This window comes from Castanea sativa, chromosome 5 (assembly GCF_040712315.1).
Source record: "Castanea sativa cultivar Marrone di Chiusa Pesio chromosome 5, ASM4071231v1".
Taxonomy (NCBI): Eukaryota; Viridiplantae; Streptophyta; class Magnoliopsida; order Fagales; family Fagaceae; genus Castanea; species Castanea sativa.
In genome coordinates this window covers 8,886,731-8,901,308 of record NC_134017.1, presented here as the reverse complement: position 1 = coordinate 8,901,308, position 14,578 = coordinate 8,886,731, and the positions used below count along the sequence as shown (strand labels likewise).

The following is a 14,578-nucleotide window of genomic DNA, read 5'->3' as shown; positions in this document are numbered from 1 at the left end:
TTAAATTACTAAAATTAAATTTAATACTACAATTGTCAAATCCAGTAATATAATTTACTAATGAATAACAATATAATTAATACTTCCAATTATGTAAATATATTTTAATACTACAAATTAATTGAGTATAATTTAATAATTAATAAGATTTAATATAATACTTCAAATTAATAAAATATAATTTAACAATACAAATTAATAAAATGAATTACATTAATTAATAAAAATATTTTTTAATAATTCAATTTAACAAAATTTAATTTAATTTAATATATTTTAATTTAATACTTCAAATTAATAAAATATAATTCCTCACTAAAAATTAGTAAAATATAATGTAATAGCTATAAAAAAAATGTAAGATGAGACTCGAGGACCAACAATATTAAAATATAATTTAATATTTTAATTGGGTTGGGCATATAAAATTCATTTGCCCATTAAAACTCATTTAACTAATTGCTTTTAACCAAAATCCAATCCAACCCAATTATTATAGGTAAACCCCAACCCATCCAATTACCCAATTACCAAAATGCCCCTAAAGTGTAAATGACCAAAGTACTCTAAAATCTTCAAAAATGACCAAAATACCCCAAGACCTCAAAATTACCAAAATAACCACGAAACCTACAAAATGACCAAAATACCCTCGAAACCCAAAAAAAATGACCAAAATATCCCCAAAATCCAAAAAAAGATCAAAATACCCCAAAAATCTAAAAATGACCAAAATACCCCTAAAACCCATAAAATGGCCAAAATACCCCTAAAACAAAACAAAATGACCAAAATACCCCTAAAACCTAACAATGACCAAAATACCCCCGAAACCACTAAAATGACCAAAACACTCCTGAAACCTATAAATTACAAGAATACTTTCGAAATATAGAAAATGACTAAAACCCCTAAAACCTAAAAAATGACCAAAATACCACCGAAACCTAAAAATGACCAAAATACCCCCAAAATAAAAAAAAAAATGTCCAAAATACCTTTGAAACCAAAAAATTAATTAAAATACCACCTGAAACTTAAAAAATGACCAAAATACCCCTAAAACCTACTTATGACCAAAATAACCCCTAAACCTTAAAATGACCAAAATATCCTTAAAACCTAAAAAATGACCAAAATACCCCGAAACCTATAAAATGACAAAAATGCCCCTTAAACCTGTAAGTCGATAAAAATACACCCTAAACCTAAAAAATTTCCAAAATCCCCCCTAAAACTGAGAAATGACCAAAATACTCCCTAAACATAACAAAATGACCAAAATACCTCCTAAACCCCTATTTTGGTAATTTTGGAGGCTTTGGGTGTATTTTGTTCATCTTATAGGATTAGTGGTATGTTGGTCATTTTAGATATTTTGAGGGGTATTTTGGTTGTTTTATAGGTTTAGAGGTATTTTGGTCGTTTTAGGGGTTTCACGGTATTTTTGGTAATTTTAGAGGTTACAAGTTGTTTGTAGCCATTTTTGAGGTTTTGGGTTTATTTGGGTCATTTCAAAGGTTTAGGGGTATTTTCGTCACTTTATAGGTTTGAGGGTATTTTGATCATTTTTTAGGTTTTTGCGGTATTCTAGTCATTTTTTAGGTTTAGGGGGTATTTTGGTCATTTTATAGTTTTAGGGGGGTAATTTGGTCATTTTTAGGTTTCAGGACTATTTTCCTCAATTTTTAGGCTTCAGGGGGTATTCTGGTCATTTTTAGGTTTCAAGGTTATTTTGATCACTTTTTAGGCTTCGGGTTATTTTCGCTATTTTTTAGGTTTCGAGGGTATTTTGGTCATTTTTTAGGTTCCAGGGGGTATTTTGGTCATTTTATGGATTTCAGGGGTATTTTGGTCATTTTTAGGTTTTGGGGGTATTTTGGTCATTTTTTGGATGTCAGGGGTACTGTGGTAATTTTTAGGTTTTGGGGGTATTTTGGTCATTTTATCGGTTTTAGGGGTATTTCAATCATTTTTTTTTTGTTGGTATTTTGGGGGTATTTTGGTCATTTTTAGGTTACGAGGGTATTTTGGTCATTCTTTGGACTTTAGGAGCATTTTGGTCATTTTTTGGGTTTTAGGTGTATTTTTGTAATTTTTAGGTTTCGGGAGTATTTTGGTCTTTTTTTTTTTTTAGTTTCAGAGCTATTTTGTTAATTTTCTAGAAATTTAGATTTTACGTTATTTATTTAAATTTTAGATGGATTTTAGTGGGCATTAGTGGGTTTATCCATTAAGACCCATATAATTGATTAACTAAAAAAATACACTATAGGTGACCTATCCCAGCGCTTTTGGAGCGCTGGAATAGGGTACACCTATTCCAGCGCTTCAAAAAGCGCCGGGATAGGCTTCTTTCCATAAGGGAATGGGGAGACCTATCCCGGCGCTTTTCGAAGCGCTAGAATAGGTAGACCCTATTCCAACGCTTTTAAAAGCGCCGGGATAGGTCGCTCCATGCCCTTATGGAAAGAGGCCTATCCCAGCGCTTTTAAAAGCGCTGGGATAGGGTTCACCTATTCCAGCGCTTTTTGAAGCGCTGGGATAGGTCTCTCCATGCCCTTATGGAAAGAGGCCTATCCCAGCGCTTTTAAAAGCGCTGGGATAGGGTTCACCTATTCCAGCGCTTTTTGAAGCGCTGGGATAGGTCTCTTCATTCCCTTTTGGGAAAAGACCTATCCCAGCGCTTTTTGAAGCGCTGGAATAGGTGTACTCTATTCCAGCGCTTTTAAAAGCGCCGGGATAGGTCTTTTCCCAAAAGGGAAATCAATAACCCTATTCCAGCGCAATAAGGCATCCTGTACCAGCGTTTTTGAAAATCGCCGCTATAGACCTCCTATTGCAGCGATTTTTAAAACGCCGGTATTGAGCTGCCGTAATAGGGTTTCCTATACCAGCGCTTTCAAAAAACGTTGGTACAGGCTTATCTATTACAGCGGTTTTTAAAAGCGCTGGGAAAAAAACGCTGGGACAGGACGATTTTTTTGTAGTGTCTATTTCATAGAAGCCTTCTCTATTTTTAAAAACAAAAGATATTTTTTATTTTGCATTTGGAGACGTAGGTCCTACCTAGGGGAAACTGGAGCTTCCCACTTCCCAGTGAACATCGTCTTGAGTCTGAGTTTGAACCATGCTGAAATTGGTATTGTGTATTTAATTTGCTGTGATTGTGCTGATTTTGCTGTTTGTCTATGCCTACTATTGGTAATTTGCTAATCATGTACACAATTGGTCTATAAATTGGTAGAATAGCTTAAAATTTGAATTAGAGCTTAGGATCAAAATCATTACCATATTTAAATTTGATAATCTCAATATTTATGAGGGAATTTGACTGCAAACGTCGTACAAAATGGAAAGAATATGTAGAGGATCCAATAACAATATGAAAATCCCTTCTAGTCCGGCCAAATCCCATACATCATTTCTAGTTTTTATTAAAAACATAGAATTTTTAAATAACGATTTTTCTAGTCCAATAACAATTTTTCTGTGTGTTTGTTGAGCGGCAATGATTGGTTTTTTAGTACAAAGGAGTGTCATGGTGACTGGGGTAGGCGATGGTGATTTTAGTGTGGAGGAGTGTGATAGTGGCTGGTTTAGGAGAATTAAGGATGGAGGAGTGTGAGGAGAAAGAAAATAATATTTTAATAAAATAGATAAATAAATATTGAGTCTGATATAGAAGTATCTACAAATAAGTTCCTTAAAATAGCTTTTTAGACAAAATTTGGGTAAAATGGCGTTGAGGTTGATTTAAATACTCTTACAGGTCCAATCTAAAGTGATTGAATCCCTTGCACTCTCCATCACCAACCTTTGTTAAATGAGAAATTTTACAAACCAATAACTCTACACTGTTACATATAATCTTTAAAAAGTACAACCAAATACATGTGATCATAGTTTGAACTTTCATTCCAACAAGAAGGAAAAAAAAAAAAAAACCGAAAAGACCGACAGGATTTGGAAAGTAGTCAATACATTGTGATACCAATCTGTTACTGATAGCAAGTTGAACACTATATAACTTGCCACGTCACTTACAATCCAAAAGACGATTAAATTTCAACTAGTAATAGAAATTGCAGCTTCAGATCTTAGATTCGAATTGTTCCAATTCTGATTGTCCAACTTAATTATTAGCGTTTTTGCATGTATAAGGTGAACTTTCGTATCTTCGCTACCAGCCAGGCGAGAAAGCGAATTGTGTGAATCAGAAGAACGATACCAACCACAGCCATCAAACGTAACAGAACCCACATTATTAGGATGAACATTGGCTCAGTTCTATAAGTATCATAAAAATAAGGTCGATCTGGTAAAAGCAGGCAGAATGCAATTATATAGGCCAAGGCTAGGAACGTGAGAGTGGTACACATGAGAAGTGTCAAGACCCCCATACAAAGCTTATTCCTGAGAGGAAATCCACTAATAAGCAAAAAGGTGACACACAACGATGCAGTGAAAGAGATAGTATTGGAAATCAAGAAAATTGAGTACCTGAAGTACTGATCAGCATTACAGGCTAAGACCGAGGTTCCGGCTGGACATGTAATAATACTATATCTGTTTCCATAACTCTCAACACTTAAGGTTTTATTTGTTTGCGAAACTCCACCTGGGGGATTAACTATAGGTTGAAACGTGATAGTTGTGATAACAGTAGCTACCAACATTAATGTACCACGCATCTCTTCTAACCAATCACCTCGGTAGCTCAAGTATTCTAACCATTTCGTCCACCACTTCTTGCTTGACTGCACTGGTTCATGGTGATCAACAACTACTGTTAATGGTGGTTGAAGATTAGTTTGGTTCCTTGCTCTTTCAATCCCAGCATCTAATAAAATGTTTCGAATGGTGACATTTTTCAAGTCTTCTGGACAGTGATCTAAGACTTCTAAGGCTGTAAAACCCATCTGGTTCAATGAATACGCTCCATCTTTCACTTTAGACACTGAAAGCAAGTATTTAACTATCTGCAAAAACTTATAGCATTATAGTTTTGAGCAATTTTTTTTTTTTTTAGAAATTACATATGAGTAGATGCAAAAAAAAAAAAAAAAAAAAAAAAAAAAAAAAACCCTACCTTTGTTTGCTTTAGCATCACAGCTAAATGCAAGATAGTATTGCCACCATCATGGTCTTTGGAATTGAGAAAATCCCCTTCGTCACTCAAAGATTCCACCAGCAATTTAAGAGCCTCTATTTGGTTGTATTTAACACATATGTGCAAAACAGTCTCACCCCCATCAAGCACAATTTGAGATGAGTCAGGCTGCGCAGTGATCAACTCCCTCACAACATCAATTCGTCCCCTCATGACTGCATAGTGGAGAGGAATTCTCTCATCTTGATCACGAATTAAGCATGCATTGTTGTTTGCACGTAACAATAGTTGGACAATCTCAATGTGGCCCTCATAACAACGTAAACAACGTAATATATTAAACTAATAAATAGTATTAATTTCAAGCCTCAATAAAATAAAAAAGGGTTAAAAGAAACAAATAGGAAATACTCACATGTGTCAAATTTTAAAAATAGGAAGACTTTATTAGTACTAACTTAGCAGAAAATTTAATATTTTAATCTAGGATAAAAATTTTACTCTAACCTAATCAAAATGTATATGTGTGTGAAACTCACTCCAGAAAACTTGAATCCTGACCCTTACTCCCCCATCACTCCACAAGGATTTTGTACTTGTAGAATGACTCAATAATTAACCCCTTCTCAACCTCAACTCTTCTTCTCATGGTCTTATAGTGAAGATGAATTCTCCCGCATATTTCTATCATGACTTAAGAATATTCGTGGTTAGGAACTCTTATTAATGCATTATCATTGGTTAGAATTATTGTTAAGTACTAATTAGATTCACAATTTTCTAACGGCTTAAATATATAGGAGAGACTTGATGGATTGTTTACTTGCTTCCCAAATTCCCATGACATTTAATCCCATATTTTAGAGAGTGAGAGGTTGACAAGTGATGAACTGATGTTAGAAAAAGGAACAAAGGAAAATTCTTTTAAAGGCCATTTTCCAATTTCATTTTCAGATATTATTTTATTTTCAGATATTATTTTATTTACGGATTAAAGTATACAATGTGGTTTTACACCCCCATTTATTGATGCATTATAGAGTTGTATTATATCATCTTCTACGTGCCTTATTTCCATTTTCTTTGTGGGTCTATGTGTTGTGTATGATCCAAAATGCAAGCATATAAGTAGGGAAAAAAATTTAACAGCTCCAAATAGGAGTGAAGGAAATGTGGGGGCTATGTGGTGTGTATGATTCCAAAATGGAAGCTTATAAATAGCTAAAAATTTTAACTGCTCCATATTAGTTTAAAGGAAAATTCTTTTATCCATGTGTATGGGTCAATCAACAAAAAAATACACTTGTACTTTTAGTTATATATATGGTCTATTTTAATAAATATTTTACATTCTAATTAATTATGTGATTGTTTAAATTGTTTTATCAGTCGTTATGAAATGAATTAAGGAGATTCCTTCAAACTAGTTTGGAAGAAAACTTTGTTTAAGTTTATAGACCAATATTGTAATCCATTGCTAATACTCATACCGCAAGGAATTTCTTTTCTTTTTTCTAGGGTTAATGACATCTGGGTTAATGAAGTTGTGGATTATAAACCTAGTGGTGTTGACAACTAGCGGAGGTTGGACCACGAGTTTTAAGATTGATAATATTTTACATGGTTTCTTTGCCCTTAACATGGGAAAGACTTGATGGATTCTTTATTTGTTAATCTGGTTCAGATGACATTCAATCACATATATTTAGGAGAGTTTTTCTTGTTACATGGCTAGGTTTAATTTGAGGCAGTCAATAAAGTAAAATCTGAAAGTGAAATTGGAAAATGGCTATCAACTTGTCACTCTCTAAAATGAGACTGAATGTCATGGGAACTTGGGAGGTAAGTAAGCAATCCATCAAGTCTCTCCTATAATATATGTAGGCAAATAATCCGATCAAATTTAAAAGTCATTCAACCTCCACTGATTGTGCACAGCACGTTTCACTCTAAATGAAGGCATTTCATTTTACGATTAAGGGTGCATTTGGGAAATTATTTCACACCATCATGCGTGTTTGGGGGTACATGCAAATAAGGTCAAACTAAATTTCATTTTCCCTTGATTGTAAAATACCCCCAGTTGACCCGTAAAATCTTTTACATAATTATTTTACCTTCACTTTATTTCTGGACTACACAGCTGGAGTGAGAGAGAGCTCAAGCACAGCCTCAGGCACTCCACCTAAAGACAACCTAAGCACATCCTCGTCGGTCAGATCGCTGTCCTCGTCCCCTCCACGCAACGGTGAGTGCTATGTTCCTCTTCCTTCCTTTCTTTTCTTGCTCAAACCTATCTTGTTCAAACCCATCCTCTTCGTCGTCCCCTCCATCTTGCACAATACCCAACTTCGACCAAGCAAGACCAGATCAAGCAATGCCTAAACTGGATCTACCCACTGTAGCTACTCACACCGATTTGAGCATCCCACCACACCCATCCTCAAACCCACCACACCCCATCTGTCCCACTCCGATGAACCCACCACTCTCCATCCATGTACCAGATCTGATATATATATATATATATATATATATATATAGATATTCATATATATATTTATATTTATATTTATATTTACTTATATATTTATTTGTATAAATAGATGTGCATAATTTAGCATTGTTCTTGTGAATCTGGATGGTTTAACAAAATACATTGCATGGTTGTATATACTAATTGTGTTAGAGATTAGGTTGTTGTGTTGGTTGATAGGGTGTGCTTGCTGCTTTGTCATTGTGTTATTGTATACACTGTGTAATGTCTAAATAGCATGGTTGTCTATGTACATCTTATAGCACAGTGTTTGCTATTTTTTAGATGAAGAAAAAAAAACCAAAGCAGCAATTCTTACCTTAGTTGCATTTATCCTCCTTGTGGGGGTTGCATTGTTAAGGAAATTGTGGCGTAATCGGCTCGTAGGGCACCTTATGTTAATCATGTAGCCGAAAGAGAGCATTACATAAACAGTGTTCTGCATGGAAGTGAGAAACATTGTGTAAGCCAAATTAGGATGAATCCTATAGCTTTCCACCAGTTATGTGACATCCTCACTCAGGGGGAGCACATACGGTCGACTGACTGTGAACATGTCCGTTAAGGAGCAAATGCTAATTTTCTTACACAATTGGTCATAATGTGAGGTTTCGTGTAATTGGTAGTCAGTTCCATAGATTGATTGAGACTGTTCATAGATATTTTAATGTTGTCCTTATGGGGATTCTGAAATTATATAGAGCTCTAATAAGACTGCCTAGCGAAAATACACCCCGAGAGATAAGGGATAGCAGAAGGTTCTACCCATATTTTAAGGTAAATATTGGAACTTGTGTGTGCTTTTGTAATTGTGAAGATTTTCTATATTTTTTACACCTTTATATCTGTCGAAAATTAGGATTGTATTGGAGCAATAGATGGTACACATGTTCGAGCATTTGTCCCACCTGAAGTACAAGGAAGGTTTTGTGGTCGCAAAGATGGAACCACTCAAAATGTATTAGCTGCCATTAGTTTTGACTTGAAGTTCACTTATGTATTGGTTAGATGGGAAGGCAACGCACATGATTCGCGTGTGTTAAATGATGCATTCGCTAGGCCAAGGGGATTTTCAATTCCCAAAGGTATTATAGGATGACTTCACCTTTTGGGTTTTAGTTTTAATAAATTTTTTTCGTTTTACTAAATAATAATGATTTCGGTTTATTTTGCAATATATGTAGGTAAATATTATCTTAGTGATGCTGGGTATGGTAATAAAAATGGAATTTTGTTACCTTATCAAAGTGTTCGATATCACTTGACAAAGTTTAGTGATTGTCTTCCTAAGAATGAACATGAATTGTTCAACCTCTGTCACTCATCTTTAAGAACAACCATTGAGCGAGGGTTTGGAGCATTGAAGAAACATTTTCAAGTCTTAGATGCAGAACCATTGTGGTCTTTTGAAACCCAAGTGGAAGTAGTGTTAGCATGTTGTGTGATTATAATCACATTATGAGGGTTGATCCTACTGACCATATTATGGAAGCTGCAATGAACCAAGTAGAGTCTAGTGGTGGAGAATCGGAAACACGACCATGTCAGGACTCCATTGAAGAAAGTAGAGTGTGGAATGTTAAGAGAAATTAGATATGCGAAGCCATGTGGCCTGATTATACCAGGAGTGGAGAGTAGTAATTTAATAAATATGTGTGATTCAGAGTTCTACAACTGTAATATGTAATGTTTTTTGCTATGATTAATGACATTGATATGAATTATAACTATCTGTTGTGTAAGGACAATGTATTTACTATAGACTTGTGCTGGTGTAAGGATAATTGTTATTTTCAGTATTACATTGTTATTTCCAATAGTTTTTTTGTTTGTTGAGCACATTTGTAGATTCATTGATGTTAATGTGTGTTTGTTTTGTTATTCATATGCACAATAATTATTAAATGTTACTCTCACTATACAATTTTTATATGTAGCAATGTCGAAACTGAAGGAGATGGTGGGCTCTATGTAGTTCAAGTGGTTACCTCCAATGCTCACCACCATACTTACCCTACTTGCCGAAAAGTCTATGAAGGGAAACAAGCCCTTAAACACTTTCAAGGCAAGCTCCTTTGCCATTGTAGCCTATGCCATATCTGCTAAGTTTAGGGTAGAGTGCTACCCCTCATTTGTGGAGATCCAGTTGCGTATGTTGAGGACTATTTGGAGTACCATCCAAACTCTTCGAAAGAAGAGTGGATTTGGATGGGACGACAACCTTAAGATGATCACATGCGATGCCAAGACCTATCAGGAGGAAGTTATGGTATGGCTTCCAACAATATTTTGTTAAGGAAAAAACTTTGGTGTTGTTCCTTAGGTTCCCCACTTAAGATTGAGCCATGTGACTATTTAACTAAAAAATATACTTCCATCCCATGAGGAAAAATCCGCATAGTAGAATCTTAAGAGGGGAACCTAAGGAATAACACCTAAGTACTGTACCTAAGTCTTGCCATTTTGTTAATATAGTCTTGTTTTGATGCTCTTGCGATATGTACTGAGTTATGTTAGTAAATATTCACGTTATGAGTGAATATGGCATCTTATGAGTCAATTCTGATTGTTGAAGTGAATATTGAATTATATTATACGTGTTTGCTATTCTCTCTTACAAGAGCATCATAAGCATGCCGAGTTTTTGAACAAGAGGATAGAGATGTATGATGAGTTGGCCATTGTAGTGGGTAAAGATATGGCCATAGGCAGCTTTGCTAAGTCATACGTTGATCTTGACACATAGCAAGAGAATGGTGATGACACTAAGATTATGGCCGACAATGGCAAGGAGGGTGTGGTGGATAAGGGGGAGAAGGGGAAGAAAGTGGTCGAATCATCCACCACAGGGTTCACAGTTTCAATGTCCAGCAAAAGAGGCCGTGCACCTCCTAGTGATGATAGTGTTCTGACTGATTTATTTGATCAGCTTAAGGAAATTGCTATGGCTTTGAAAGAAGTCAACCGGGGGCCTGTTGATTACACTAGTCTTTACTCTAAGGTGATGGCTATGGCGTCGGATGGGTATAGTGAAGATATGCTTGCAACTGCCTTTGATCATCTGTGTGAAAATAAGAAGGCAACTAGGGGATTTTTGGCCAAGAATGCTAAGTTGAGGAAGCTTTGGATGGATAGTTATTTTTTTACTTGACTCTGACTTGTCTGTTTGGTGCTGATTGTGATGGTAGTTAAGGGATTTGGTAATATGTTGTAGTACTAGTATTGAGATCTGATTGTATTATATATATGTGACAGTATTGTATTATTTGTATGCAGGTTATGTATGTTTTTCTAATCTTAGACATACGATGATGGTACATATATTTTGTGGACTATTATGCTCCAAGGGATAATAGTTACGTATCTTGACTGTAGGATGTAGTCTTTTGTATGCATAGGATAATACAATTGCCCAAGTTATGTATGTTCAGTGTAAGAATGCAGGGCACGTGTACTATTCAGCTACCAAGTGTAGGTATCATTTTTGTAGACCATGGAGGTGTAATGCCAATGGTGAAAGTATATTATGTGCGTTTTGATATTATGAAACTATTCAGATGCTCTTTGTTGATATTGAAGTGGATGAGTACTTTATTTTTGTGTTGTTACAGGGATGCAGGTGTTTCTTTGCTTTTCATTTTATATTTTCCATGAGATTTTTGAACAAACCAAACATGAGAAAATGAATATAGTAAAACTATTTCCGCCAAACATTGGAAATCATTTTCTACACTATTTTCCATGGCGGAACCAAACAGCCTGAAAGCATTTTCCTCACCGGAAATTATTTTCCCTTGAAATTATTTTACACTCGGAAATTCAATTACATTGAGCCAAATGCAGCCTAAGTTTTTATTTCTTAAATCTAATATTATACAAAATGTTCATGATTCACATTATTTTAAATTTTAAGTTATATAAGATACATCTTTAGATTTATAATATTTAATCTAAATTATAAAATAAATCAAATTAACCCAGATAAAAATTATTCATTTCCAATAGCACACAATTATATTTTATTGCCCACAAACTTTCCTATGATAATTGAAACTTTCGCTAATGGACTCCGTACAAAATTTCCTCAATTGCTTGTATGTTAAAGAATTGTCATATACTACCATGCACCATTGTAAATTCATACAGCCCAATATGTAAAAGAAATTTCATAGTAAATTCATATATAGTGCGAAAATATAAATTAATTTAAATTAAATTTTGTCCTTATCCCAAAATGTTGGGATCACTGGATCAACATAAACTTCATAATTATCAACATATCAAAAAATTAATTATTATTATTATTATTATTATTATTTTGGTGTAAGTGGTATTCAAGCCCATAGCTCAAATATATATATATATATATAAAGGGCCCCGACTGACCCTTGCCAACTAGGTACGATGACCTACCAGAAGGTCTTACACGAAGCAGTCGGCGACGAGGGGACACAATGATACCTATCAGAGTCGACGAGGGCATAAACCCGTAAAGGGACCAGCCAACGCCCAGTAGGCGGAGAGCTTCACCATACCCCTGTAAGGGAATGAGAGTTCCTACTACGACAGAGAGGCTCGGACGAGCTTCATGCCGGCTCTGATACCAAAAGGGGGGTAAGTTACAGGCTAAGGTCGGTTGTGGCCATGTGCGGAAAATACAGATAAAGGCCGGCTTAGGCCATGATATTACAAAAATGAAAATATGCTAGAGCCATCTGATTACAATGTTAAGGATTGTAAAGAGGAGGCAAAGTTGAGAAATTAAACTCTTGGCTGGAAGAGGAGGGAATTTTGGAGTTGCTGAAGTTGCTCCTAAAATTGGACCTGCTGAAGACTGGAGTCTTGGCTTCCTTATATAGGCTGGATGGAGCCTTGGATGTTGGCTGAAGACTGCTAAAATTACGGAGAGTAAATTGCTTTTACTGAGGTGAAAGCTGTTTCCTCCGAAAGCAATAGTAATTCTGAATTATTGTGTTGGTGAACAGTAATATTTACTGTTCCAATGAATAGTGCTTTGTCCCCTTGCTTTTCCAGATTTGGTCACTGTTGAAATAGTAACCTGTCGGGGAATCTGCTGGGTGCTGGTACTGTTGATGATTCGGGTACTGTTCAAATCAGTGGCTGGTACTGATTTTGAATAATAATCGGACTGGGATTTTTATCCTAATTTGCTGGGTCAGGATGCTTTCTAGTCGCTATCCAAATTATATCCACTGTATGGATTTTGAGAATCCTGGAAGGGATCAATTGGATTGTGATTAACTGATGCCACTAAATTAGTGGGAGAAACCTGTTCCTCTGAATCTAACTGCTGTGAGTGTGCTATTAGCTGCTGTGCTAATTCTTTTAACTCTTTACTAGATTTTTCGGCGATCTGAACAGAATCTAGGCTAGATTGAGACCTTGTTCTGTGAGCTATGGGTTGCTGGATTGGCTGAGGATAATCCCTATAGACTTGGTTGATGATTTGTTCAATCCTTAGACCATCCCACCATTTTACCAAAAATTCTCTGTCTAGGAGATTGGTATTGACCTTGTAATCCCATTTGCTAATCCAGTGGATTCTGTACCTTTGGGAAAAAAGTAATATTACTGGAAATTGGGAACGGTGGCTTGAAGTCTTATACCTTGAATCAAAGTACCTCAAAGCATCCTGTAAAGGATCCGAAAAGATCTGAGGGACTAATCCAAACATCTCCCACCACTTTAGGAACCAAGATGGGAGCTGACCCATGAATTCTCTGTTAAACATCATGAACCATGAGTGGCTGAAATTTTGGTTCTGGATGAAGAGAACTTTTTCAAAGGCATCTATATAGTCATAGTAGCTATAATAAAATGTTGAGCCTAAAGGGGATCTGTAATTTTTGAGGATCCTTAAATCAGAAGGATGTTGTCCCCAATCTTGGCAACTGACAAATCCTGTGATGATGAACTTGTGATAGAGGACTACTGAGGGGTCCCTGCTGTTGAAGATGTTTTCTATTTGAACTGACTTTTCTTGACTGAGGATACTTTTATAAAACTTGATATTTTTCTCTAAATGCTTTGGTAAGAAATGCCATTCATGTGGCAGAACTTCCATAGCTAAGGCAAGAGGATCAGTTATATGAACCAGGTGGGGTTCAATGTAAGAGATATGCTGGAGGAAAGATTTCTTAACATAAGAAGAGTTTCCTCTCCTGGTTGGATAGGAAGGCTTTTGGTTTTGGATTAGGCTAAAAGGTTCTTCAACAAGATAAGGGTTGATTGCTCTTGGTGCTGGAGAGGCTAAGGCTAAGCTATAACTGGGTTGACCATAAGGTGGCCTTTCATAATTTGGTTTTGGGATTGTTGAAACCAAATAACGATTGGCGATATTTGATGGAGAAGCAGGGTTATCCTGTCTAGGGCTTTTTGCTTGGGATAATGGGACAATTTGGCTAGGAGTGATTGGTACGAGCTTGCTTGTGTTTTGTGCTTGGCTAGTACTAACAAGGTTTTGCTGTTTAGGCAATTTTGGGGGCTGGGGCTGTTGTACAGGTTTCTTTCCGGACATCTTGGCTATGACTCTGCAAAAATTCACAGGTTAGGAAATCAGGGATGCTGTTCTGGCTTCCTTCAATGAATTCTAAATCAAAGTCAAAAACTGAAAGGATGGCTTGCCATCGTGCAAAAATCTGTTTTGATGCAATGTTTTCAACATCTTTTTCTAAAACATATTTTGCTGATTTACAATCAATTCGAACCAAAAACTTTTGATTCAAAAGATCGCTTTGAAATTTTGAAATGCATAGTACTATTGATAGTATTTCTTTCTTAATAGTACTATAGTTAATCTGAGTGGGAGTCCATATTCCTGAATGGAAATAGACTATCTGTTTAGGAGAATTGGGACCAACACGCTGGAGGAGGATGCCACCATAACCTATGTTTGAGGCATCGGTCTG

The 14,578-nt window shown here is 35.7% G+C and overlaps 1 protein-coding gene across 1 annotated transcript; it reads right to left on the bottom strand.

The window, feature by feature from the left end:
- Window positions 1-4,142: 4,142 nt before the first annotated feature.
- On the bottom strand, window positions 4,143-5,960 carry LOC142634676 (uncharacterized). The gene is made up of 3 exons (XM_075808962.1): window positions 5,937-5,960; window positions 5,093-5,455; window positions 4,143-4,982 (listed from the first exon to the last, which is right to left on the bottom strand). Exons 1-3 carry the CDS (start codon window positions 5,958-5,960, stop codon window positions 4,143-4,145), a joined length of 1,227 nt encoding a protein of 408 aa, XP_075665077.1.
- Window positions 5,961-14,578: the final 8,618 nt, after the last annotated feature.